General features: G+C 54.4%; 1 protein-coding gene across 1 annotated transcript in view; it reads left to right on the top strand.

Moving 5' to 3' along the window:
• Positions 1-11,282: 11,282 nt before the first annotated feature.
• The window catches only part of MPPED1 (metallophosphoesterase domain containing 1), a 63,856-nt gene continuing 49,674 nt past the window's right edge, over positions 11,283-25,464 (top strand). Inside the window, exons 1-2 of the mRNA XM_024737632.1 lie at positions 11,283-11,566; positions 20,203-20,384. Of these exons, the coding sequence (XP_024593400.1) occupies positions 11,343-11,566; positions 20,203-20,384 (406 nt within the window). The 5' untranslated portion in view covers positions 11,283-11,342. The remainder of the gene's footprint in view (positions 11,567-20,202; positions 20,385-25,464) is intronic.

Below are 25,464 nucleotides of genomic sequence, written 5' to 3'. Positions count from 1 at the left end.
GCAGGCAATATTTCATGGACTGCCCAGGCTGAGGAACAGTTTTGTCTCGTGGGTGTTTATTCTGCGACTTGTTATGAGAGAGTGAATTCACGCATAGTCTCCCTGGAATCGGTGGAGACAGAAGAGGGTCAGTCTGAGAGCTGATGTGTCCAGGAGTCTGTGGCAGGCCACAGCTTTGGCCACCGTGTCTTCCATCCCCTCCCCTCCCCTCCCATCCCCTCTCCACTGGGGCTGGGAGGCTGGAGGTGGGATCAGGTGGCCCCACCCTGGAACTGGCCCCCAAGGCCGCTCGCTGAGCTCTCTGGGAAGTCTTTGCCCAGTGATGGGTCAGAGCCTTTCCCAGCTCCCCTTGGGGGCTTGGTTGCCTCTCCCTCCCCATTTCCAAGGCCCCTATTGAATGGCCCAGAGGAGAGCTTGTTAAGTGGCAAACAATTATGCAATTAGACCAGTGAACAAAAGTGGGCTGGTTGGTGGAGGGCGAGCTGGCCCCACAGGACTTGAATGGTGGTGGGAGGCTTGTTAGCCGGGACCAGCCATGCTGGGGGCCCAAGCAGACACTACCATCGTCAATACCCTACCTGGTGTTTGCAAAAAAAAAAAAATTAAACCAACTTCATGAATAATTTGTCACATTGGCTAAAATGCTCTGGGGGATGTCTCAGAGGCCACCGGCTGACGGCCACATTCAAGTTGGAAGCCAGGCCCTCCATCCACGCGAGCCAACGCACTAAGAGACCATTTGGGGAGGGGGTGGTGGATTTGGCTGGGCCGAGGCAGGCCTCTGGTGGTGGGGAGCACACCGGGGCTGTAGAGCCAGCGGGGGGTGCTTGGGAGGCATTGTGGAGCCAGGCACAGTGGGGACTGCGGTGTGGCAGCCATGCATAATAAACAGTGCTTCATGACGCCCGGCTCCCTGCAAATTGGCTTTCCAAGTGGCAGCCCCACAGCACTTGTAAAATCTTTTTCCTTAAGATGGGTTTCTGCGAAATGGTTACATCTCTTTGCGTGCTAACTCCGTGGAGGTGCCGATGGCTAGTCAAAAGGCGATAATCCGGTCACAGTGGTTTGATCGCGTATTCGGAAGTGGTTCAACGTGGGGCAGCCTTCCTATTTATTTCTTAGTCCTAGGAATTTCCGAAGACCTGGATTGAAGTAGATCCCTATGATGTTCATGTGGGCAGGCTCAGAGTGTCACCTACATATGGGATGTCGTATCTCCGATGCAGTTGCTGTGGGAACACATAAAATCATTCATATACACCCTAACCCTGTGGGCTGTGTTTATGGACAGATAGAGTAGGTCTAAGTTTAGGTAAGAGACTGGGGCTTTAGGATCTTTCTGTTAGCGCCCAAACCGTGTCAGGGATACACAGACACATAAAGTAGCCATTCAAGAAAAGCCTGCTTTTTAAAAATTTCCCAGTCCACTATTAAACCTTCATCCGAGAAAGTAATTTAAGTTCATTTGTTTTCCCTTGAACTTGCTACTTTCCCTTGTAGGCATTCACCTAACGCAGGACACATCTCTCTGCACTTGTCTGAGGAATTAAGGATGGTAGCAGGATTTCACTAAAGGGTGGCACTCAAGAAGAAAAATCAGCATTCTGGGTGAGGGCTCTGGACTAGTGGAAAACAGAAAACCTTCCCCAAAGTGCAGTCATCTTTTAAATCTATCAAAATGATTTCGTTTTCCCAATTTCAGGCCTGTGAACTGATCACGAAGAGCAGGGCAGAGGAAATTAATCATCCAGGCAAAGACTTTTAACAAGTAAATATTATGCACAGAAAAACATGCAATTAGTGGAGGTTAGTTAATGCCTTTCAAGTTTCGGCGGTGCACTGCAGTAAGGGTGGAATTTCTGCATTATCCCTCAATTGTCTGTCAAAATCTTTAATGTGACAATGTGACATGTCTCTCCCATTGCCCCTCCCTCACCAGGAACAGAAAAAGGGTCTTTTCAAGCATCCCCCCTTTCCATTCTTCTTCTCTCTGAGATCTCTCCGTTCAGCAAATTGGTACCTTTTGTCTGCCTGCACCTCTGGAGCGAGGGACCCTGGGGAAAGGGACTCCCCAGGTGCAGGAGCCCGGGAATGAGTTCTCAGGCTTGCTCTGTGCCCACCGATCACACAGTTAATGGCATCGCAGATGTGAGACAGGCTGCTTGTGGGGTCTTCCTTCCGGCCAAACTTCTCACCCTCTAGGATCAGATATGCCAAACACTTGGGGGGCAGGGAGGAGAGGGGGCGAAGGGAAGAACCATCTAGACTATGCTGGGTCACACAGCAAGAACACAGCAAGAACCATCTAGACTGCTGGGTCACCCTGAAAGCAGTTCCCTGCAGCCGTGTTTCCTGGGGTGTGGATGTCCCCACGGAATGAGACCACCAGCTAGCATCCTCTCCAAACTGCCACTGACGTTGTGTGACTCGGGTCTGAAGAAGTGACAAAAATGTAAAAAGCAAAAGCAACCCTAAGGGAGACCAAAAAAAGAGAGGCCCCCTTTTTGGGGGGTGGTGTTGGAGAGAAGGTATAAATAGTTCCTCTGTTAATTTGATTTGCTGTGACTCTCCCTGGTGATACGGCCATTCTGCTGCTAAAACAAATGCTTCACTTTATTTTGATTCTCCCCCTGCCCCCTGCTAAGGAGACAAGACTTAGTTCTGCTTTATTTCCATTTAAAATATCTGTGGCCAACGAGGGCAGCCCAATCCCATGAAAAAAAAATAAATCTTAGCAATTTGGGATTATATGTTTTAATTTTGGACTCAGATAGTGGCTTGAGATGTTCTTTGGTCTTTCCACACCTTTCTGTGAATTACCATTTGGCGGAGTTTTCTTGGACGTGAACTTGGCCAGCTTGATGTCAGACTCTGTTCATACATCATAAGTAGATGCAGGTACCCCCCCCCCAAAAAATGTCTTCCCTCTGGTTGATTGTGAGATGCGTTGAGTCCAGACTCAAGGATGGAGTAGGTGTCTCTCTCCACCACCCCAACCCACCCCAAACCCTGAAAGTTTGCTTCTACTGCATGACTTCACATTTCCATCCCCTCCTTCCAAGAAGGATTTGAGGCTCAGCGTTGATACACATGAAAGTTTCATGTGTATTTTCATGCTAATTTCATCACTTTAAGGGGAAAATGGTGCCTCTGCCTCCCGTTTCCCCTTCATTTCATGCTTTTGCATTTTCCGGCAGTACCGCAGCCTGCAAGGCTACAAAATATACTGCACTGGCTACCCTGCACCCTGCCTTTCCCCCTTCACAACGAAGTGCTTTTGGCATTGCAATGCTCGTGGAAAAGGCAAACGTTCCCTCCCCCACCCTAGGCTCCCCGCACAAAGGGGTGTGTGTGTGCCGGGGGTGGGGTGGGGGGGGTGTGGAGAATGGAGTTTTGCTTTTCGCAAGTTTGCCATTCAGACACATTAGTTAATTGATCATACTTTGGAGATTTAATCCTTAATTGCAAATTCCCGCATGATCACAAAAAAATGCACTTAAACTGATCATAAAAATGGCAAAACCCCAATCTCAGACTTAAGTGTAGAATTACCATAGTGCCGATTTGATTATGCTTCGGTGACATCTGTTTAATAGATTTCCATGAGAACTGTAAATCCACGTTCACGTTCTTTGCAAATTGTAACTGAACGCTGAGCACCCCAGACCCCCTTGCTTCTCCCCCTCCCCAACCACGTGCATCCCACACCTCCATTAATGTTGAGTGTTACTTGACGCGTCCGTGGGAAAAGGATGCAGAATGCTGATTTTTTTCACGTGTAACTCGTATTTCCTTTCGCGTGTGGGTATGTGTGCGTGCTTGTTTGAAATGGATCCGAGCAGCTTCCCATCTCAACTCCACAGATACGCGACTCTCCAAATGCTTTATCTCGAAAACTAGGACATAGCACTTTGCAGAAGAAAAATCAGTGCATTCACCATTATTTATGTGATTGCTGATCTGCTAGATGGATATAGAAAGCACCAAGAATTATAATAATTTATGGAGCAGAGCAGTGCCTTACAAACGTATTTCTCAGCCCGAGCTTTGAGGGTTTCTTTGCTTCTCGGGCCTCGTTCGGTGCTCCGGGAATGGAGAATATTCCGAATTTGAAGACCAGCGGGGTGAACTGACTGCATTCATATCTAAAATTAAAGGAATAAGTGAGCAGCTATTTGTGGCAGACAGGACATGATCCAGTAAGTAGCACTCTTCATCATTCTGAAATAAAAGTACATAATTGGAAAATGAAGCGGCAGCGACTGCTTGGGGGGGGGTAGGCGGCGAGGAATTAGAAAGTGTAATTTAAAATCATGTAGTCATAATTCAAAATGGGCTCAGCTAAAAGGTTTTAAAGTGGTAATGCTTTAAAGTCACTCGTGGTTGATCCTTTTTCAAGGAATATGGTCTAATTTTCACAATATTTGTGGATTCCTTCATCGACTTAGCCCATCAGCTTATTCAACGTGGCTGCTAATACCAGCTGCAGGCCAGTATTTTTTTTTTTTTTTTTCCCTTGGAAACCCACAGTTGATAAAGAAGGAGGTCAAACATAAGGGCTGTCATTTCAGACACATGGGGGGATTGGGTCTGATTTTTTTCCTACTGGGCTGTTTGTTCTTTTTCCTTTCCTTTGAGTTCCTATGTTTTTTTTTTTGTTTTTTTTTACCCTTTCTGACATTTTCAACTACTGACTAATCAATTGCATATTTTCAGGCATGAGCAAAACAACGGGAAAAAAAACCAGTTTAAAAGTGACTTTTGAGCTCGTGTGGAAGCATGGCCTGTAAAAGAGTCATTCCCAAATCCCCACACCTGGGCACTTTTCTGTTAAATATGATTTCTCCTGCGTTTTGCTTTGCGGGGGGGCACAACTTAGGTGTTAGCGTGGGCGTGGTTTTTCTGCAACGTTTTGCCGCCTTTTGCCGCTAAGTTCTCAACAAAAGCTTCAGCGAGCAGGGCGTTGGGCTGAGCCGCCTTCCTCTCTGCATCGCTCTGGGCGACCGGCCAGAGACAGTCGTCTGCATGCTGGGCTGACCCGTTGCAGGGGCTGGGGCTGCTGGCTGCCCCCCACTCGCGGTCCAGGGAGGAGAGGAATGGGAGTGAAGACAGGGTTGGAATCCTGGGGACACTCTCCAGGTGTTGGGCTTCGTCAGAACGCTGCTGTGGGAAAGGCTCTCGGGGCACATGTTTCTCGGGGGGCTTCTCCTGTTTAATGGACAGTCACCCCTGTGTAATCATCGATTGTCATCCGAGTTTCAGGCTCAGGACAGCACAGTATCGTCCTGGCCTCAAGTTATGGCTACAGACATGCCAGTGATGGAGAGAGAGAGACGTTGGTACCTTTTGGGGGTGGTCGCCTTCACAGCCTCTGGTTGGCTTGGATTACGGCGACCTTTACCCTTTATGATATTTTCAGCTATTGAAATGGGGGCACTTTTGAGAGCTGGAGAGGATGCTGGTCGTAATGACTGACCGGGGACAGCAGACGTGAACCGGGACTGTCCCGAGCCCACCCTGGCTCTGAAGAGCCTGAGGGAGTGGCTGCCTCAAGCCGTGTGGCAAAGGGAAGCTGTCTTTGGTCTGCAGATCGGCAACCCCGGCAGCGCGGTGGCTTGTAGATTTCCCTTCCATATCTGTTGGGCAGATTTGGGCTGCCGGGACCACCCAAGTGTCTTGTCTCCTTTGCAGAAATCCACCCGCTATTAAGATGCTCCGTGTAAGCTGAGGTCCTTCTCAGTGTCTCCTTTTTGGCCTTCAGCATGTGCCAGGGGCCTCATCGTTTGGTAGGGGCCTTCTCGGGGGCCCTCCAGGCCCCTCCCCTCTACCCCCTCATAAAGGGGTCTGAGCTGCCCTGCTGATCTGTCCAGCTGCTCCTACGGGGCTCCAAGCCCTTTGAGGGTCAGTTTCGTATCTGAGTCATTTGGGTCCCAGAACAGGGCCTGCCCTCGAGGGGGGAAGTGGGTGTTTCAGGGCTGACCGGTGTTCTGCGGTGACCTGGGTGAGGGAGTGGTGAAGTTTGCCTAGAAAACTAGTCAAGGGCGGGTGGTACAGGGTGTGTCCAATCATAGCACCCTGGGAAGGAGTGACCTCTGACTCACCCAGTACTGGATGGGAGGGCAGGGGCCAGGAGCCCCCTGATTATCTGAAAATCTCTGCTCGATTCTCGGAAGTTCCTGGAAGAGCTCCTGGGTTTCATCGGAACTTTCTAACCCCAGTAGAAGAGACGCTTAGTGAGAACCTACTGGATGCTGGCTCTCAGCCAGGTGCGTTTGCAGGTACCGTGTCCTGCACTCCTGCCAATGGCTCTGGGAGGGAGGTTTAGCCTCCACATGTTTACAGGTGAGAAACCCAAAATCTGAGGAGGTTAAAGCTGCTTTGGAGTCTGGGCTTGGTACCTGAGGGCCTGTATGGTTTCTCTTACTCGCTCATTCGTTTGTCTATTGTTTCTTTGGCGTCTCAGCCCAGACACAGGACATTACTCTGGGAGCTTCGGTGAGAGAAACCCCAGGGAGGGCAGAGTGGGTGGTTTTGGGGGGGGGGGGGGGGGGGGGGGGGGGGGGGGGGGGGGGGGGGGGGGGGGGGGGGGGGGGGGGGGGGGGGGGGGGGGGGGTGGGGGGGGGGGGGGGGGCATCTTCCCAAGGCCCCGAGCCAGGAAACAGGTGTGTGTGCACAGGTGGGGGTGGTGCGTGGAGCCTTCCAGGTGGAGGGAACAGCAAGTGCGAAGGCTCAGAGGTGGGACTCCCGGTGTGCTGGGGAATCCTGGAGTGGAGAGCTTGGCCTGAGTGGTGAGGCTGGGGGCAGGTGTGAGCTCCTGGGCTGATCTAAGGAGCCGGGCTCCTGACGAGATCCAGTGTGTGGGAGGGAATGGCGTGGTCAGAGTGCGTGTTAGCGCCTTGGTTCTGGAGGCTGGTGTGATGTGTGGCCTTGGTGATGCAGCAAGGAGGGCAGACAAGGTTGTGGAGGCAGCAGCGGGAGGTGGGGCCCGGGTCGGCCTCTGTCCCGGGTATGAGCTTCCGTACCGTCCGTCCCTAATAGCTAATAGCCGCCTGGTGCCTCGACTGGCATCCAGGCTCCTCCTGGCCTGACTCGCCTCAAGGCACCTGAGGACCAACAAATAAATGTCTCTGAGGGGAAAACAAAAAGAGAAACCACCTTGTGAAAGAATAAGACTTTTGAACAGCGAGCCCTAAAGAATGGAAGGAGTTTTTCAACAAGAAGTTTTCAACTCTCCCCATCTGAGCTGACTGGTCCTTTATGGAGGGGCCGGCGCAAGGCTCCCGTCACCCCATCTGTCACCTCCTGACGCGACCGATGAGGAAGTGGAAGCACAGAGAGGTTAAGTGACTGCCCAGGGTCCCGTAGCTAAACAGCACCGAATTTGAACCCTGAACCTCTGACCTCAAAGACCAGGCCCTCCTCCATTGCAGAAGCACACCAGGGGCCAAGAACAATAATAATATGATGAGACTGTTTGTTGATGCCGTCTCTGCCTCAGGGCCTTTGCACTTGCTGTTCCCTCTGCCTTGGTTCTCTTTCCCAGGTCTGGCTCCCTCTCAGCATTCACTTTTGAGGTGATGGCACCTCTTTATACAGGACTTTCTTGATCATCAATTGGAAGTAACAACCGTCTTCTCCCCCAGTACTCATTATTGCATCACCCCATCCTGTCTTCTTCCAGGTACCTATTATTATCTGGAAGTATCTTTTCTATTTACCTATGTGTTTGCTTTCTTGCCCCCACCTCCGGTTCCTTGAGGGCTGTGACCTGTTGATTCTTTCACTGCTCTTTGCGGCATCTGGACCGGTGATGGCACATAGGGCCAAGGTCAACATTTGTTGAATAAGTAAATGCATGAATCAGTCTATTCCACCCTCCTCTTCGTAGTCCCATTTCCTTCCTGCCCACTGGCACGGAGGAGGCCCCGGTGGCCCAGCCAGGATGTGTAACTTGCTCAAGGTCATTCCACTGGACAGAGAGCCAGGATGGAAGCCCAGGTCGTCTCCCCCGCAGCGGGTCCCGGCACCCTCCACGTCGCCTCTGTGCTGTGTTGTTTTGTGGACCAGGTGTAAATGCTTCCCAGCTCCAAGCCGTTTGTTTGGGAATCGCTGCTCCCCCTCCGTGGATGGGCTGCGTTCTCCGCATAGTGGCTGGCGCTGCTGCCGCTCCATAAATATTAAATGGGTATTAAAAGAAGGCTCTGCGTTCCCAGTTTCCCTGATTTCTCTGAGCAGGGCCCATTGCAAACCCCCTTTATGTGAAATGCAGCATTTCACTGCGGAGCGCCTCCCGGGACGCCTTGCAGCCTGCGTTTTCTGGCCGAGTCCCCTGGTGCAGACAGGTTCTCTCCCACTGCGGCTAGCCTTGCTGCAGGGCATGCAGGCGCCCGCTCCTTGGGGGCAGGGGTGGGTGGAGGGCCCCATCCCCACACCCCTCCCTTCATCCATCCCTGCATCCTTCCCTCCATTTCTCCATCCTTCCATCCATCCCTGCATCCATACATTCACTAATTCAGTATTTATGAAGCATCTGTGCTGGGCCCTGGGGTGATGATGATGGTGATAAAAGCAACAATAACAACGTTTTGGAGCATCCACTACGTGCTGGGCTCTGTGGAAAGCAGTTTACATGTGTCACCTCATTTAATCTTCACGACTGTATGACATGGGTACTATTTTCTCTCCATTTCGTGGACGAGGAATCAGAGCCCCTGGCAGGTCACAGAGCTGCTGGGGCTTGACCTGACGTACCAGGGTGAGCGAGGGAGACCTAGGCTCAGCCCCCAGGGGACATCCAGGCTCTTCATGGGACCCTGGGACGAGGACCCCTGATCAAGGCCTCTCCGAGGAAATACTGGCGTTGTTGAGGGGTGAAGGGTGAGTTTGGCCAGATGGAGAGGAGGCCAAGGGGGGTCTAGGCTGCCTGTGTCCAGGTCTCAGCACCACCCTCTCTCTGTGCTGGCCTTGGGCAAGAGACCTCACTTCTCTGTGACACACCGTTCACATCTGCAGAATGGGGGGTATTGGGACACCTATGCCACAGGTAGGTGGTGAGCCTTAGAGAGGGGCCCCTTGAAAGTGTTGGAACTGCGTGCTCTGAACCAGCGCACAGCACTGGCCTGACTGGCCTCATCAGCTAGAGGCCTCTGGGCACTGGAGCCTGCTGGGCACAGACCGGTGTGGCTGGAGTGTGGGCAGGGCCCGCGGGCCGTGGGTGCTCATCAGAGGAGCCACGGTAAGCCACGGTAAGGATTTCAAGCAGGGGCTAGACGTAGTCAGCTTACATTTGAGAAAACTGCGGTTCTTCGGGGCTCTGGAGCTGCACCCTTTGCTCACACTGGACACCCCTGGACCACAGGTGCCCCAGCACCTGGGCAGCGCCTGCCCACAGCAGGCCTTCCGTACACAGGTCCCCGATTGAACTGAACAGTGATTATAATAGTAACGGCGAACATTAGCTGGGCACTTGGTGCCTGCCGGGCACTGTGCTCAGAATTCCTGTTCGTTCAACCTGCGCAGCTGCCCTGGGGGGCGATGTTACTGTAATCACACCCACTTCCCAGAAGACGAAGCTAAGACTTAGATTAGGAAGTTGGCTTAAGGTCACACAGCAGGTCAGCTCCAGGCTGGGCCTCAAACTCTTGTTCAGATCTGGGCTGTTGGAGCCCTGGACCTCGGTGTCTGCTGCCTGGCGGCCTCTCCCGGGGTAAACAGGATGGGCACAGGCCCCGAGGCCTGGACACCCTGACTCACCCAGCTAGGAGGCCTGCCACGCTGCATCCGCTGCGGGAACCGATTCGTTAGAAACAACGAACAGGACAAAGAACGGGAGCAAGTGCGTCCTGGAGGGAAAAGGCTGAGTTTTTTCTCCGTATCTTCCCAAGTGGAAAGGAGGGATGTGTATTCTGAGTCAGGATGCATTTTTGGGGGGGAGGATGGTGACGGGAGAGCAGAAGGATATTGGTATTTATTGTACCATGTATGGGCGTGATTGTTGAGAATTTAAAAAATTAATAATCCATTTCTCCTTTGCACCTAATTAAAATGTTCTCCAGTCTCTAATTTTTGTCATTTTCCTAATCTAATTTGTTTTCTGACTGTGTCCATTCTTCTTCCATGTGCAAAGCAAAGGGGATTTTTCTTCCTTTAACGTGACTGGGATCTGACTGTCCAGGAATAGTTTAAATGATGTTATTTTCTCCTTGGTTAAATGAAGTGTAGATACAATCGTCGGAGGGTCTTAATGACCAAAACCCCCCAGAAAATCCGAATCTTTGAGGCATTTCCTGTTTACATAGTTAAAAAACAGATTATGGAAAAGAACAAGATCTTAATGGGGAAGCAAGGGCCGTCATGGCAAGTGTGTGTGTCAGGGTAAGATGCAGTCTTGTTTCCAGGATTTCACATAGCCGAGTTGGAATCAAAAAGGGACATTTTCATCTAGTAACTACAAATGCAAACTGTACTTTCCAATGAAAGAAATGAAAAAAATATCTATAGCGTTTGTAAGCTGTGATTTGAGTGGATTCAAGGTTTGACTGGGAACATCGGAATTCCTGAGATCCTTACAAGGCATTTGAGAAGGTTGTTGGTTTTTTGTTTTTTTTTGTTTTTTTTTAAGTAGATTCCCACCCCACGCCCGACCATGGCCACCCTCTGAGCTGAGTTGGTGTATGGCAGTCTTTCTGGGAAAATCCCTTCTCCGGGCGCTGCTAAAACGATAGCTTTAGGCGAAATGGTGGTTGATGAAGGAATTTGTGCCCGTGCTTTCCCCACCTGCTCGGGCTTGTAGGGGTGTGGCCGTGTGGGAGTGTGTTGGTGGGGGGGTCTGAGGGGAGCGGGTGGGGTTGGAGGTGAATCCTTCCTATTCCCCAGTTCCGAAAAGTAAAACTTACCTTACCTGTTTCCAGAATACCAGCCATTGTCTTCCGCATCTCACGGCCACGCTGTGGGCTCTGGGGGGTTTTGTCGAAGGGAAAAAAAAAAAAAAAAAGTCTTAAGTATTTAAACATGTTGGACCATGCATGCATCCGTCCATGGCGTTGTGGGTTTTTTTTTTTGGTCCCCTCCCTCCCTTCCCTTTTCTTTTCACCAAAGTATATTCGTCAAACTGCTGAGTTGGAAAGATTTGTAATGAGTTTTTGAGCTGTACGACTGTGTTTTTTTTTTTTTTTTTCTCTCTCCCCCGCCCTCTCCCTCTTTCTAAATCTTCATCTGACATTAAATAAAGCAAATCCCAAACAGATTAACTGTCGCACGGTTCTGCTCCGTCTCCTCAGTCTGTTCCCAGGTCTGGCTCGGGGCCGGGCGGCGGGAGATGCCCGGGCGGCCTGCGGAAGTCCATGTGGCGCGCTAGGTGGGATCCCGGCGTCCTGAAAGCAGAGGCCCTGGCCCTCCTGCCCTGCGGCCTGGGCATGGCCTTCTCCCAGTCCCACGTGATGGCCGCTCGGAGGCACCAGCACAGTCGGCTCATCATCGAGGTGGATGAGTACAGCTCCAACCCCACCCAGGCCTTCACCTTCTACAACATCAACCAGGGCCGCTTCCAGCCGCCGCACGTGCAGATGTGAGTGGGCGTCTCCGACGGGACTGCAGGGTGGAAGGTGTGGGTGGTGAGGGCCGTCCGGGGTGGGCTCCTGGACTCGGGGTGCCTCCTGGCTTCTGGGCCCAAGCGTCTCATGCAACGGTTCTGGGATCCCCAGATCAGCGAGGCTCTGAGTTGGGAGGGATGTGGGAGAAGTTGCAGCGTGCTGGCCTGTGGGCCGGTTCTGGCCTGGAGTCTTGTTTCATTTGGCCAGGAGAATGTTTTACAAATATTGAAAAAGGAGGTGATTGCACGCGAAAATCCAGACTTCTGGCTTTGCCGTACAAAGCCCAACATCCTGGCAACCCCAGGCCCATACGTCCTCGTGGCAATGTCTGGGGAGCTGAGTTCCAGCTGCCCCTTCTTGGTATTTGGTATTGGGTTACTGACCCCCTGGTCTAATTCATGTTCCTTGTTGTACAGATGGGGAGGACGAGGCCCAGGGAGGGGACGGGACTTGCTGCAGGCCCCATGGCAGGGTAGGACCCTGGGCTTGGCCTGGCTGTCCTCTCTTCCCTCTGCCCATCCCTTTTGCCCAGACCCCCTTTGCTTCTGTCGAAAAAGCAGAGATGCTTTCCAAAAGGACTGGGGAATTCTGCTGCCCACCCTTTGGGGCTGATGGAAAATACCAGGGGTGCCCCAGCAGTGGGGCCGCAGCGAGAACATAGACTCGGGACTCCTGTGCACAGGTAGAACCTTTCTCCCGCTCCCTGGATTTTTTTCCAGTGGTCGGGAGGGGTGCAGGTGGCACAGGGTGGAGGTGGATAAATTCCTGGCCCTGCCCTGGGCGACTCCGGATGTTGCCAGAACGTCCTCGTCCTTTGTCCCCGCTGCCCGCTCCCATCAGCCCTGCACCACAGGGCTTACCTGGTGAGGAAGCAGAGGCCCAGACAGGTGACCCACGCGAGCCCACACAGCTGGCAGGCACCAGAACTGACACCCGTCTCCAGCCCAGGGCATTCTCCGTGCTTAGCATCCTTTTGCTGTGATGTCTGTGGACGTAAGTACGTACGTGCCTCCATCTGAGAGTTTAGACATTCGTCTGCTCCGTTGCTGAAACTTCTCTCAGCCCCTTTGGGGTGCCCCTGTGCTGGGTCTGGGTCTCTGACAAGCCCCTGACGAGGGGGGAGCCCCACGAGTTCCCAGTGAGAGCACATGGAGGTCAGAGCTGCGATGGGGCTGCTCCTGGGCTCTGGGGCTCAGAGCAGGCCCCCCTGACGCCCAGGCTGGGTCAGATGCCCCCATGAGGACACAGACCGCAGCTTCCTCTAGGACCTTGAGTACCGCCTCTAGGGAGCAGTGGTCAGGTGAGGTATTAGCGGCTGTCCCTTCGGGGAGACGGGAGAATGTAGCACGCGGCCCACGTAGGGAAGGAGCCAGGGGGTCTCCACACCCGGGCCTGGAAGTGGGGTGGGGAGGTTGCTGCCTCTTGTTACTGTGTGGTTCCCTCGGGACTGGTCTTCTGTCGTAGAGGATGGGTGCAGAGAGACTATTCGTGGGAGAAGGGGCTCTGGAAGGCAGGTGGCCACCAGGCCTGGGGGTGGGTTCCAGCGCTGGGAACACCCTCTTCCCTGCAGCGCCTGCTCTGGAAAACGTTCATTTCCGTGGGAGCCGCGGGGCTGGCCTGTCAGTATCTGCTTACTTTATTTTTTGGTCGACTTCTCTTTGGGAAACTAATCCCAGTACCCATTTTGGAACCAGATTGGCAGATTTGGGCAGGATGGGAGGCCCTGGGTCTCAGGCCCGCTCTTCCTTGGTCTCTGGGACCTCGAGGCCTGGCAGGGCTGCTGCAGGGGGGAAGGCCCTCCCAGGGCCGGGTTTTCTCTTCTGTTGCTGGGGTTTATCCTCCTGGGCTGGAAGTGACAGTGCCTGAGGTCCCCGGATGCCACTGGCGACGGGCGAGAGCACCGGGCCCCTCGGGCAGAGCAGGTGGGGTATGTGTCTGTGCCCATTTGTCTGCACACCCATTAGAGGGGCCCCTGGGCACCGCAGATACAGCTGAGTAGCAGCAGGCAGAGAGCTGTCCTGCAGAACACCCCCGCCGGGCAGCCCCCAGTCCCAGAACAGGGCTAGGGCAACAGAAGTCAGGAGACAGGGCGGCCAAGGGGCTGAGGAAGGACCCCCCGGAAGAGCTGACTTTTAGGTTGAGACCCAGAGGACGAGGAGTGAGGGCAGCAAGTTGGGAGGGGGAAACAGGCCAGGCAGAAGTTGCCGCAGGGTCTGAGCCGGGGGGCGGCTGGGAAGTGCAGGAGCGCCCAGCTGGGTGGAGGGTGCGCTGGGCAGGAGCCACGCGGGCCGCCGTGGGCCGGGCTGTGTCCTGAGGAAGGGCAGCGAATGACCAGGTGAGAGAAGGGTGATTCCCCCGCTTAACGACTGCGGGTTATTTGTTCATTCATCCATTTATCCGTCCTCTCGGGGTGCTTGTGAGCAGCTGCCCACCACACCGGTTAGTTAGGAGTATGGGCTCCAGGCTAGCCTGCCTGCTCCTGAGGCCAGGGTTCCGGGCTTTATTGGCAGCGGGGCTCTGGGGAGGCCAGGGTTCCGGGCTTTATTGGCAGCGGGGCTCTGGGGAGGCCAGGGTTCCGGGCTTTATTGGCAGCGGGGCTCTGGGGAGGCCAGGGTTCCGGGCTTTATTGGCAGCGGGGCTCTGGGGAGGTCGGGGGTTTGGGCCGGGTCCTGGGAAGAGCACACAGTGCACCCTGGTTCTGGACTCCTCATCCGGTGCTCTCTCATTGCCTGCTCGGGTCAACCCACCTTTGAAATGCAACTTTGTACACAGCTGGGTGAAGCCGGATCGCGTGGGGACTCGGCGGGGCGCTGTTCCCTCCCACCCCCCTTCTTTGGACTCACACCCAGCGCACCAGGGAAGCACGTGGGTTTCCATGGCGAGTCTCCACTGAGGGAGACGCGGGAGGATGGATGCCACTTCCCAACACGTGATTTATCGCCACCCTGGGCTTTGTCTCTGGGGTGAGGGAGCGAGGGGCCCTATTTAATAAATCCACAGTTTACATTTAGTAACAACAGTGACAGTCCAAACGTGGCCTCCGATTGAGCCCTGTGATTTATGTAGTTGCCCCCAGAGACGCTGGCGGTAACGAGGCTGTCTTTGCCTGAGGAGTGAATGTCTGGATCTGAGTTTTGGGCCCTGAGACGGAAGACCCCTTACCCTGGGGGCCGAGAAACCCTGCGGTGGTCTGGGGAGAGCCCCTCCAGGCACCGGCCCCTTAGTCCTGGGTGGGCAGGTGGACGGGTGGCCTGTTGCTCAGTGAGAAGGTGAGAGCAGTGTTTGCGGGACAGGGTTACCCTGGGGATCCACCTTATGGGGGGCGGGGCTGGTGCCAGGCATGGCGACTCCTCTCTGGCCTTTAAAGGGAGTCCCATCGGCAGATACTAGACTAACCCATTTAAAGACCCTCCAAGCACGTCAGGCTGTGCAGGGTCCTTGAAGACTGTAGCAGGGCGGGGCACTGCTCTGCGTCAGGCTGGGACTGGCCCCCTGTCCCCGGCCCTCCCCTCTGCGCCAGGTTGGGGTGCCGACCCCCTCGCTAGGTGAGACGGAGGCTTCAGAAGGGACCCGGTGGCCCCTAGCCCGTCTGTGCACTGAGAGGTCTCCAGGAGACAGTGAGGGTCAGCCTCGGCCCCGGGAGGGGCCGAGGGGGCGTGGCAGGAAGAAAGCCCTGACCTGGGCTCTGTCTGCTCTCAGGCAGCATCCCGCACCCTCTCCCCAAGGGCTCCAGGTGCAGTTCTGGTTTCTGGGACATTTATGCTTTTTATTTAAATTAATTTTTATTGGAGTATAGTTGCTTTACAGTGTTGTGTTAGTTTCTACTGTACAGCAAAATGAATCAGCTGTACATATACATATATGCCCTCTTTTATGGATTTCCTTCCCGTTTAGGTCACCACAGTGCGTTAAGTAGAGTTCCCTGTGCCATACAGTATGTTCTCCTTAGTTGTCCACTTTATACATAGTATCAATAGTGTATATGTGTCCATCCCAATCTCCCAATTCCTCCCACCCCCCCATACACATTTGCTCTTTACGTGTTTTCTGGGACATTCCATTGTTCCCTCTGCCTCCCCTACTCTTTGTCCTGACAACATAGACTCATCCTTCAGATCTCACCCAGGTGTCACTTCCTTGGGGACACCTTCCCTGACCCTTCCCCAGACCTTCCTAACGGCCCCCCACCCCGATCTAAGCACTCAGAGCCTCCCCTTCGTGACACAGGCTTCAGCCTGTGCTTATGCATTCATTTGTGGGACAGTTTTCTAAGCATCTGTTCCCTCCACCAGCACGGGCTGTCCCTCGAGCCTAGCACAGTGGACAGGAGGAGGGAAAGAAAAGGGAGCAAGGATGAGGCAGGGTGCACGCCCCAGGAAGAGTGTGGTGGGAGATCAAGGAGGGCTTCCTGGGGGTGGTGGCATAACCCCGGAGCTCGGAAGACCAGCAAAAGCAAAGCCAGGATGTGGGGAGGAAGGGCAGGCACAGGGACTCAGGGTGGAGGTCACCTCGGAGCCAGCGCTTCGTGGAAAGAGCCTTGGGCAGTGTGGCCCAGTGCCAACCAGTCCCTGCCCTCCTCTGGGCCTCCGTTTCCCCACTTGTAGGATGAAAGGAGGGGACCAGAGGTCTCTCTCATTCTAGAACGCCACAGCTCGTGTCCAGTTACGTGGCTGGACATGGTTTTGGAACTTCACTGAAGGAACGAGTCCTCTGCTCTCCACCCCCTGGCTTTCAGTATACCCTATTTCCCCAGGAAGTAGTGGGGGGATGGGGCTCTGCTTCTGATGCCCACATGAGTCTTTGGTACCAGGAGCTGCACTTCCAGGGAGCCAATGGCTTAGGGGAGAAAGAGACCGAGAAGGGGTCCAGGGCACAGGAAATGGGCGGCAGGGGGCAGCCCTGGGTGGTTCCCACCTTACAGAGCTGGACTGGAGGATGGGAGGGTCCAGGGCACAGCGAGGAAGTCGCCGAGCCGGAGTGCCAGGCTGGGTCCAGGTGCCGGAGGCTGCATTCTCTATTCTGCACCATCCCTGCCGCCAGGATTCCGGTGGGAAGATCCCTTGTGAGGCTGGAGAGAGTGGTGACAGATTATAGGTCTCAGAGAGAGAGAGAGAAAGAGCCACAGCCTTGATTGGGGCCCCTCAGCAGGCAGATGCTTTGGGAAAGTCGGGTTTGGCCCCCCCCAAACCAGGAACACTTGTTTCCATACCTTCTCTCTGGTCCACGAAGAACGACTCTGGAATAACCATTTTGCTTTGTTTCTTCTAGTCGCGAGAAGGTGTGAGGTTAAATGCCCCAATTCCAGTTCTGAAGGCCTAGGTTCAAATTCTACTCTTAAACGTACTAGCAAGTGCCCTGGATGTGGGACTAACCTTTCCAGGCCTCAGTCACTTACTCTACAGGGCTGCTGGAACTCAGGGGTTAGCCAGGGTTTTGCCATTGCAAGTGTCAGAAACCCAATTCAAATTGTCTTATGGGTAAAAGAGAGTTTACTGGCTCACATAATTAGCTAGGAAGTCCAGGTTTGGACCAGCGTCAGGCACAGCTGGATCTAGGGTTCAAATGATGCTGCCGAGTCCTCCCACCCTTTGTGTGCTCTCGTTCTCTTTCTCCGTATCTTCATTCTTCTCGCTCTTTTCCTCGCTTCTAAACACCGGCAGGGTTTCTGGGAGCTGCACGAGGTGGTCTCTATGGGTGTCCCGTCCTGTGCCTAGCAGGTGTTTGGTATTTAGGGGGCACTCAAGAAGCATTTGTCCATAGATTGACTGAACGAAATGAAGGCCTGGAAATAGTCCAGCTTGGTGTGAGTTCTGGAACCAAAAACCAGCTTCAAATTCCAGCTCCACCAGCTTCCATAGCTGAGATCCTGGGCACGTTAGCCTTTTCTGCTCCTCAGTTTCCTCATCTATAAAATGGGCACAACCATAGTGCCCTGCTCAGACAGTCATTGTGAGGGTGAAGAGAGCAGATGCATGTAAAGCGCTTAACACATAATGAGCTCTCAGCCTGTGGAAATCAATATCATTACTGTTGTTATTATTTCAAGGTTGAGCATTTGCTGCAATCCAAATAGCCGGAGGACAGTGCTGGGAAATAAGAGTCTATTTTCTTTTCTCTGGGGATTATTAGGTTTGCCTCCTCACTGAGCTCAGAAACCTCGGGGCGGAGGGAAGTAAGAACAGAGTTAATTAAAGAGCTTGGGCTCCAGCAGCAGGCCCAGCCTGACTAGCGCCGGTGCAACTCGCGTGCTCTTGGCTGGCTGATGGCGGGAACTGCTCAGGGCTCCTCCACAAGGGACTCACAGGGGGTGGCATCTCACTCCCTGTGTCTCCTATTTTTTTCTCTTTGACTTGTTCTCTGTTTCCTTGTGGTGTCCTCACAACCTCAGTGTATGTGAGGGGGAAAGAAAGAAAGAAAGAATGAAAGAATGAATTTGAATGAATTTGATTGGCTCACTCATGTTCCTTGCCAGGCCAGTAGCCCAGTAGTGATTGGCTGCCTTGGTCCAGTCAGCTGTGTTAGGGGCGGACAGGTGGATTCACAGGCCAGCTCCCTGCAAGACTGTCACATGGGGTGGGGCGAGGGACCCAGAGGACAGAGGAGTGGCAGGAATTACTGGGAGGGAGATTTGAGCTTCCAGACCAGCTCAGGCATCACCTCCTCCTGGAAAGTTCAGGGGGCCCCAGGCCAGGTTAGGGCCTTCTCTGGCCCCCAGCCCCTCTGCTGCCCCATCAAATCTTGTGACTTTATTGTCGTTTCCTGGCCAAGTCTGTCTCCACCATCAGTCTGGGATCAGGTCTGGTTCATTCAGTTCCCCAGCTTTGAGCTCAGGGCTGGTACCCAGTAGGCATTCAGGATGTGTTGTGTTGAATGAATGAGGGAATGAATGAAGGAATGAGAGGGATGAAGAAGGGCTCCAGAACCCTCCTGTTGCCATCACCAGACTCAGGGATTTTTTTCCTCTTCTCCCCGGTCGGGTCCAGCTCTGACCTGCTGGGATTCTAACTTGACTTAACCACCCCCAGAGAGGTGCCCCGCGACCCCCTCCCGCCGCAGCCTGGTGACGTGGAAGGGCGGATGTGACGCTGTAGCTGCGATGGACGGGGCGCGCTAGGGCTCCCCGCACATCAGCATGCCGAACCCGCGTCTCTCGTAAGGTGTTAGTTACGTTCCTTCGAAGTATTTTGTCTGAAGAAAAGAAAGGATAATTAGAAAGATGTCTTTAAAAGTATTTATGTAACTGATGTGGCGCTGCTTTGGTCTGGCGCATAATTAGATTTAAACACAACTCCTCGAGCGGCATCCTCGTTGGGAGAGAGCAGCTCGTTGAAATGTCATTGCGTTGTTTTTCAGTTTTGAGCCTGGAAAAATCAGTCAGCTGAGGAGGCAGAGTGTGGTTCTCAGGGAGAGCCCTGAACTGGGGGGGCCACGAGAAGGCTCCCAGGGGCTCCCCGGGACCAAGAACTTAACAGTTGCGCAGCTTGTTAATTTTCTGAGCATTGTTGCCTAATGAGGTCGCTCCATTTTACAGACGAGCAAACCGAGGCCAGACATTTTCCTAAGGTTACACATTAGTGACGGGCAGCAGATCTGGGATCTGAAGCCTGGTCTTCTGATTCCAGAACTGTTTTCCTGCAGGACCTTGGAAAGCCCTTGTTCTAAACCCTATCGGGTTTTGGAAAATTGCTGCCTACCTTCAGTGCTTTGTTTCACAAGTTCCCACGAAATTCCCCCCTTCCCTCGTGGCTCTGCCCGGATGCTACTTGTGCTGTCTCTGCACAGTGCCAGAGAGTCGGATCTTCCAGCTGGAAGGTGGAGCTCAGTCCATGCATCCCTGATGGGGCTGATAGCACCCCCCAAGGGGGTGAAAACTGGTTTGGGGGGGTGAAAAAAATCTTACTCTGTTTCTAAAGCACAGATACACGCACAGTAAATGAACAGATATACAGCGTACCTGTGGTGTTAGAACTTTATGAGAGAGGGGTGAGTAGAAAAAACATCTAAAAAGGCCCCTTGGGCTTCCCTGTTGGCGCAGTGGTTGAGAGTCCGCCTGCCGATGCAGGGGACACGGGTTCGTGCTCCGGTCCGGGAAGATCCCACATGCCGCGGAGCGGCTGGGCCCGTGAGCCATGGCCGCTGAGCCTGCGCGTCCGGAGCCTGTGCTCCGCAACAGGAGAGGCCACAACTGTGAGAGGCCCGCGTACCGCAAAAAAAAAAAAAACAAAAAGAAAAAAGACAAAAAGGCCCCTTAAGCGCTGATAATGAAAAAAAAAAAGGTAGAGAGGTACTACTTGTCAAGCAGCAGGTTAGCTGTAGTCGCCATACAGGTGCACGCGGGTACAGGTGCCCGGTTGTACCTGTCAGCCCTTCTCACTCATTACCTCGCAACAACCCTCAGGGCTTCCCACGTTACAGAGGGGAAGCTGAGGCTCAGGGGGAAATGTTTTGCCCGGCTAGTGATCAGGAGGGGCAGGATTCAGACGCAGGTGGGCAGGCGGATGTGATCTGGACCACGTGTGATCTGACCTGGCTGTGGTCTGAGTTGATGGGACGTGAGCTGCAGGCTCGCAGCGCCGCGACCCCATGACCCCATGATCTTCTCTCCCCTCAGGGTGGACCCGGTGCCTCATGACGCCCCCAAGCCGCCCGGATACACCCGCTTTGTCTGCGTTTCTGACACCCACTCGAGGACGGACCCCATCCAGATGCCCTACGGCGACGTGCTCATCCATGCCGGGGACTTCACCGAGCTGGGGCTTCCGAGCGAGGTGAAGAAATTCAACGAGTGGCTGGGTAGGTGCCAGAAGGGGTGGTGCCTGTGAGCAGCCGGACTCGGGCGGCCCCCTGCCCACCGTCCTTCCTCCCTGCTCTGCCCGGCCCCTCCCTGGACTTTGTCACCTGTCCACCTCCCCTGGGAAGCCCCCTGACCTCCGGGACCAGGCCACACCCCTCTCACTCTCCCATGACACCTAGGAGGTCTCCTACCCCAGCGCTTGTCTCTGCTGTGATTTTCCATTTGTTGGTGGGATTTTTTTGGCCTGGGAGACTTCCTCCCAAAGGGATTTTGTCCAGGTTTGTTTTTGTCCACGTGTGTGTCCAGCCCCCAGTGCCTGGTACAGGTAGATGCCGAGTAAATAATTGGTGAGCGGATAAGAGGCTGAATGGGCGGATGAATGAATGACTCTCTGGGAACAGTGATGTCAGGGCAGGCACCTCAGCTGGTAGGTACAGCCACCCACCGTCATTGACGGCTTCTCCAGTGAGGGGACCCTCCAGGCCTCCGTGGCCCCAAGCAGGAGCCCAGGGGGCCCGGTGTGGGTTCCTCCGTGGGCAGCGGAGTGCCGTCCCACGCCATAGGAGATGGTGGGCCACGATTTGCAAGCACGCCCCTAGGGTTTTGTCCTTGGCTTTGCTTTCTTCCAAAATAAGAAAGACATAAATCTGGGGTGCCTCCTGGGAAAAGCCGTTTGCTTGGAATCCAGAGACACCTCACAGCGAATCTCTCTGCCATGGCCCCAGGAGACAGATGGGTGGTGGCCCCTGGGCTGCCCGGTGTACTGGGCTGCTGACACAGAGGCCTGGGTACGGGGCGGGCCCACCTCCCCGTGCAGCCCCTCGTGGCCGCCAGACGGTCCCCCGCCTCCCCAGGGGCATCCCGCTGTGCAGTTGGCTGGGAGCTGTGCAAGCAGAGGGGGGCCAGGAGCGAGGCGGGTGGCTGCAGCGGGAGAGGCTGGCTCTGCCAGTCGAGACAAATATTTACAAGCAAGGCCTTGCACTCCCCTTGGCAGGCTTGGAGCTTTAAATATTGATTATTCAAATGGGAAGTTCTCGTCAAGGGGCCTGTTTGGGCTGAGCCTTGTGAAGGCTGGCATGGGAGGGGCTCCTGTCGGTGAGTCTGCCCTGGGCTTCTCCCCACGCCCCGTGCTGCTTCCAGGTCCGGGCTGCTTCCTAGGAGGGGACCCTCACGGAGGCTGGTTTCTTGTCCCCCTGCTGTGGGTCTCAAAAGATGTGAGGCTGAGCTGAGTCCGTGTCCCAGGCAGAGAACAGGAGTCGCTGGTGGCCGGGCACCTGCTTGTGTGCCAGGCTCCTTACCACCACTGCCTGGTTGAATTTGAGGAACAGCCATTTGGGGTGGGTGCCGTTTAGACCCCTATCTGACAGAAGACGATGTCGGCTCCCCTGCACTGAGGTTCCCGAAGTGAGGGACTATTTCCGATGTCCCCCCCGGCCCAGACATGCTCGTCTCCAAGCTGAGTGAGTAAATGAACCCAACAGTTGCATGTGCCAGGGGGGTGATGGCCAAGGGCTGTGGGATCTCAGTGCAGAGGCTGGTGGTGGCCGCTTCCTAGGCTGGGGCGGCTTCTGGGACAAGCCGCCGTTGGGCTGGGCCCGGCCTGGGGAGCTGGGCGATGGTGCTGGGAACAGAGCAGCTGCAGGCTGAGGGGACAGCAGAGGCCAAAGCCTGCGGGGGGACACTTGAGAGGTGGCATGACGTGTTGTGACTGGAGGGAGGAGGTTTGGAGAACGTGAGGGTGATGAGCCTGGAAAGAGGGGTGGGGACTCCCTGAGACTCTGCAGATAAGGGGAAAGCAGGGGCCTGGGAGGGCCAGCACGGTGAGATGTGGCCATTTTAGGAGAATCTCTTTACTCGCCTCCTCGTGCTGGAGGAATTTAGGAGGCTTTCTTCATGTCTGCACTTGACGTGGGATTGATTTATTTGCCTGGATCATCACGGGTGGGAAGGGTGAACTTACAGAGGGGTCTCCCTTTTACAAAAGGAACCTCTCCCCTTGGCAGCCTTGAAGTGTTTGCAGATGTCAGTGTTTGTCACTCAAGTGGGCTGGGCGGGGCTTCAGCCTGAAGAGTGACAGAGCTGGAGGAATTTGCATGTGAGTTAGGGCATCAGTAGGAGTGGGTTTATAGCGGTCCGTCTGCAGCTGGCTTTTTGGGAACTGGCCCACTGCGCAAGGTGACTCACCTCTGTGGGCTGGTGGTTCACGTGCCAGGGGTGTGGTGATGTGGCAGAGATGGGCTCAGGGTGGTGTTATAAAGGGCTCCGTGTTTATTGAGTGTTGGCATGTGCCTTTATGTATATTATTAAATCATTTGCTTCTCTTGATGAGGGAACGAGGCGGGAGCTATTGTCATCCCCACTTGACAGAGGAGAAACCGGGGCCCAGAGGAGTGAAGGAACTTGCCCAAGGTCACACAGCTAGTAAGTGGCAGAGCTGGGGTTTAAACCCAAGCAGTTGGACTCCAGAGCTGAGCTCTCGTCCTCTCCTCTGTTATCACCTCTCTTGTTTTTATGGTGAAACCTCACTGATTCGAAGTTAAGGTGTGGGCTGTGCCTTTTGGGGCCAGACGTCCAGGGTCAGCTTTCTCCCAGGTGATAGCAGTCATGTGACCGCTCTGAGCCCCCCTGGCCTCGTTTTAACTGGGGGTGGTCAGGCTCCCCTTGACCTGCCTGCCTCTTTGGAGGCAGGTTGTTTTGAGACTCCACTGGGATGGAGGAAATGTTCGAGTGTGTGTACTGTAAAGGGCTGTGTAGGTGTTATTACTGCCTCCAGGAGCTGGTGTTTGCAGATCAGGGCCCCCTTGGGGTAGAGGTAGGGGACATGGGCTGGTCCCACAGTAGGCAGTGGGACCTACTTGACCTGAGCCTTCACGTTGAGTTGCAGGGAGAAGCGGTAGATGATTTGTGGGTAAAAGTGTGTGGAGTTGACCTGCGATCTCAGCTGTGTGGGCAGTTCTTGCAGACACACACACACGCACACACACTCAGCAAAGACCGCAGGGGTATTCATTCGTCCATTCAGTACACCTCACTGAGGGCTCTGTGCAAGCATGTCCCACGCAGTGGGTGATGGTGGGGAGTGAGGACAGGGTGCTGCGTCTGGTGATGGGGACACAGTGGATGGGTGGATACACCAGAAGCAGTAAGAGAACCGTTCACGTGATGAGGATGGCAGAGCGCTGGCCCGGGGGGCGTGATGGTGACTGAGAGCCCCTTGAGGCGCCATGGAAGGCCTCCCTGAAGAGGTGGCTTTGGGTGAGAGTGAAGGGATGTAGGAGGGACATTCCAGGCAGGGGCCCAGCGGCTGCAGAGGACCTGAGGGCAGGCAGGCAGGTGTGCAGTGTGGAGGGTTTGTCACCGGTTGGTTCAGATACGCCCTGTGGGCCAGCGGCAGGAGTTTGGGGTTGATTCTAAGTGCCATGGGGTCTTTGGGAAGGTTTGTGTATGGGAGTGACCTTTTAAAAGGCCTGGATTGTGGAGACAGCAAGGCCAGTGAGGGCAAAGGCTCTGGAATGTTCCAGAAGCGATGTCTGGGAGATGGGATCATGAGGGATTTTTATTTCCTTCTTTATGGCTCTCTCTTTCTTTTTTCCCTCTGATTTTCTATAGGGAGCATGTATTATTCTCGTAGCTTTAAAAAGGCAACACTAAAATCTCGCTGTTTTTAAAGAAATGCTGGCCTCTCTGGTGTCTGGTGCAGTGTGTCCCAGGATGGGGCTAGGGGCCGCGCTGGGCTCAGATCAGTGCTGGTGTCATCCAGCCACTCAGAAGCTCTCCCCTGGAGCCCCTTCCCTAGGCCAGCGGGGCCCCATCCACCTCTCAGGTCCACTGGCCAAGCCCTTCCTCCGCCCGAGTGAGAAAGTTACAGAGTTGAAATTCATAACCAGCTTCTTCCCTGTTCATTGATCTTACGGAAAGCATCTAAAATCATATTCCAGGGGGCACCTCCAGACAGACAGGAGAAGGTTTAAAAAGTTAATAAAGGCCCTCCTTGTAAGAGGTACCTAACTGAGGAGAGGTGTGTCTAAAGTTACGCGACCATAATTTGCTGTCGGCTGCGTTGCTCTTGGCTTGGGTGTGCGTGGTGTCCACGTTTTGCCCACTTGCAGGCTTCTGTCTGGGTCTGTGTTCTTTGGGGGCCGCTGGGTTGGGGATGACAGGGCCCCTCTGAGCAGACCCTTTTTCCCTTCGGCCATTAGTATCCCAAATACATTCATGAAATAGAAACACCAGCTTGATTTGTAAATGTCCCCGTAAGCAGCTAAAAAATTGCTAAGGATGGGCTTTCTGGCTATAAAGAGTGAAAAGAAGAGCAAAATTGGCTGAAAATGGAAAAGGATGTGCTGGAAGCTCCTTGCTCCCCCGCAGTAACTGCGTGATGATGGACCGGCAGCGTGGAGCCCACAGACTGGTTGGCCCAGTAAGTCGTGTCTGTGCAGGGAGGTGGGACGGCGTGAAGGTTAAGAGCTCCCTCCTGGAAGTCAGGCAGACCTGTCTTCACCCCTGCTTCAGCCTCTTATTTGCTGTGTGACCTTAGCTTAGCCACTCAACCTCTCTGTGCCTTATCTGTAAAATGGGAAGAATTATTTACCTACCCCATGGGGGTGGGGAGGATTGAAGAATCATGTTCCCATACAGAAGCCCTCCTGAAGTGGCAGCTGTTGTCGTAAGAAGCCTGCCTCTCCCTGAGCTGAGTCCGCCACGAACACAGGGAAATCAACGAGCCTCAAGGTCGGCGAGCCATCTTCTTCCAGCCACACTGGCAGACTCCAGTGCCCCACCTGGGCCCTGCCTCATGCTCGTCCCCCAGCTGGGAAGGCTCTTTCTCATCCACCCGACAGAGTCCTACCCACCCCTAAATGTCATTCTTGTGAAGCTTCTCCCTGCCTCACTGGGCGGCATTGGTCCCTTCTCCCTGTGCGCCCAGGGCTCCCTGTTCAGTCCTTGGTGGTGGCCCTCACCTTGTGGAGGGAATTGTCTGTGTCCTCATGCCTCCCGTCCGCCCTGCCTCCCCCTGAGACTGTCAGCCCCTGGAGGGCAGAGCGAGTCTCATCCCTAGCACCAGCCAGTGCCTCAGCC

This window comes from Neophocaena asiaeorientalis, unplaced genomic scaffold (assembly GCF_003031525.2).
Source record: "Neophocaena asiaeorientalis asiaeorientalis breed wild unplaced genomic scaffold, Neophocaena_asiaeorientalis_V1.1 scaffold242, whole genome shotgun sequence".
Taxonomy (NCBI): domain Eukaryota; kingdom Metazoa; phylum Chordata; class Mammalia; order Artiodactyla; family Phocoenidae; genus Neophocaena; species Neophocaena asiaeorientalis.
This window is presented reverse-complemented; position numbering and strand designations above follow the sequence as displayed.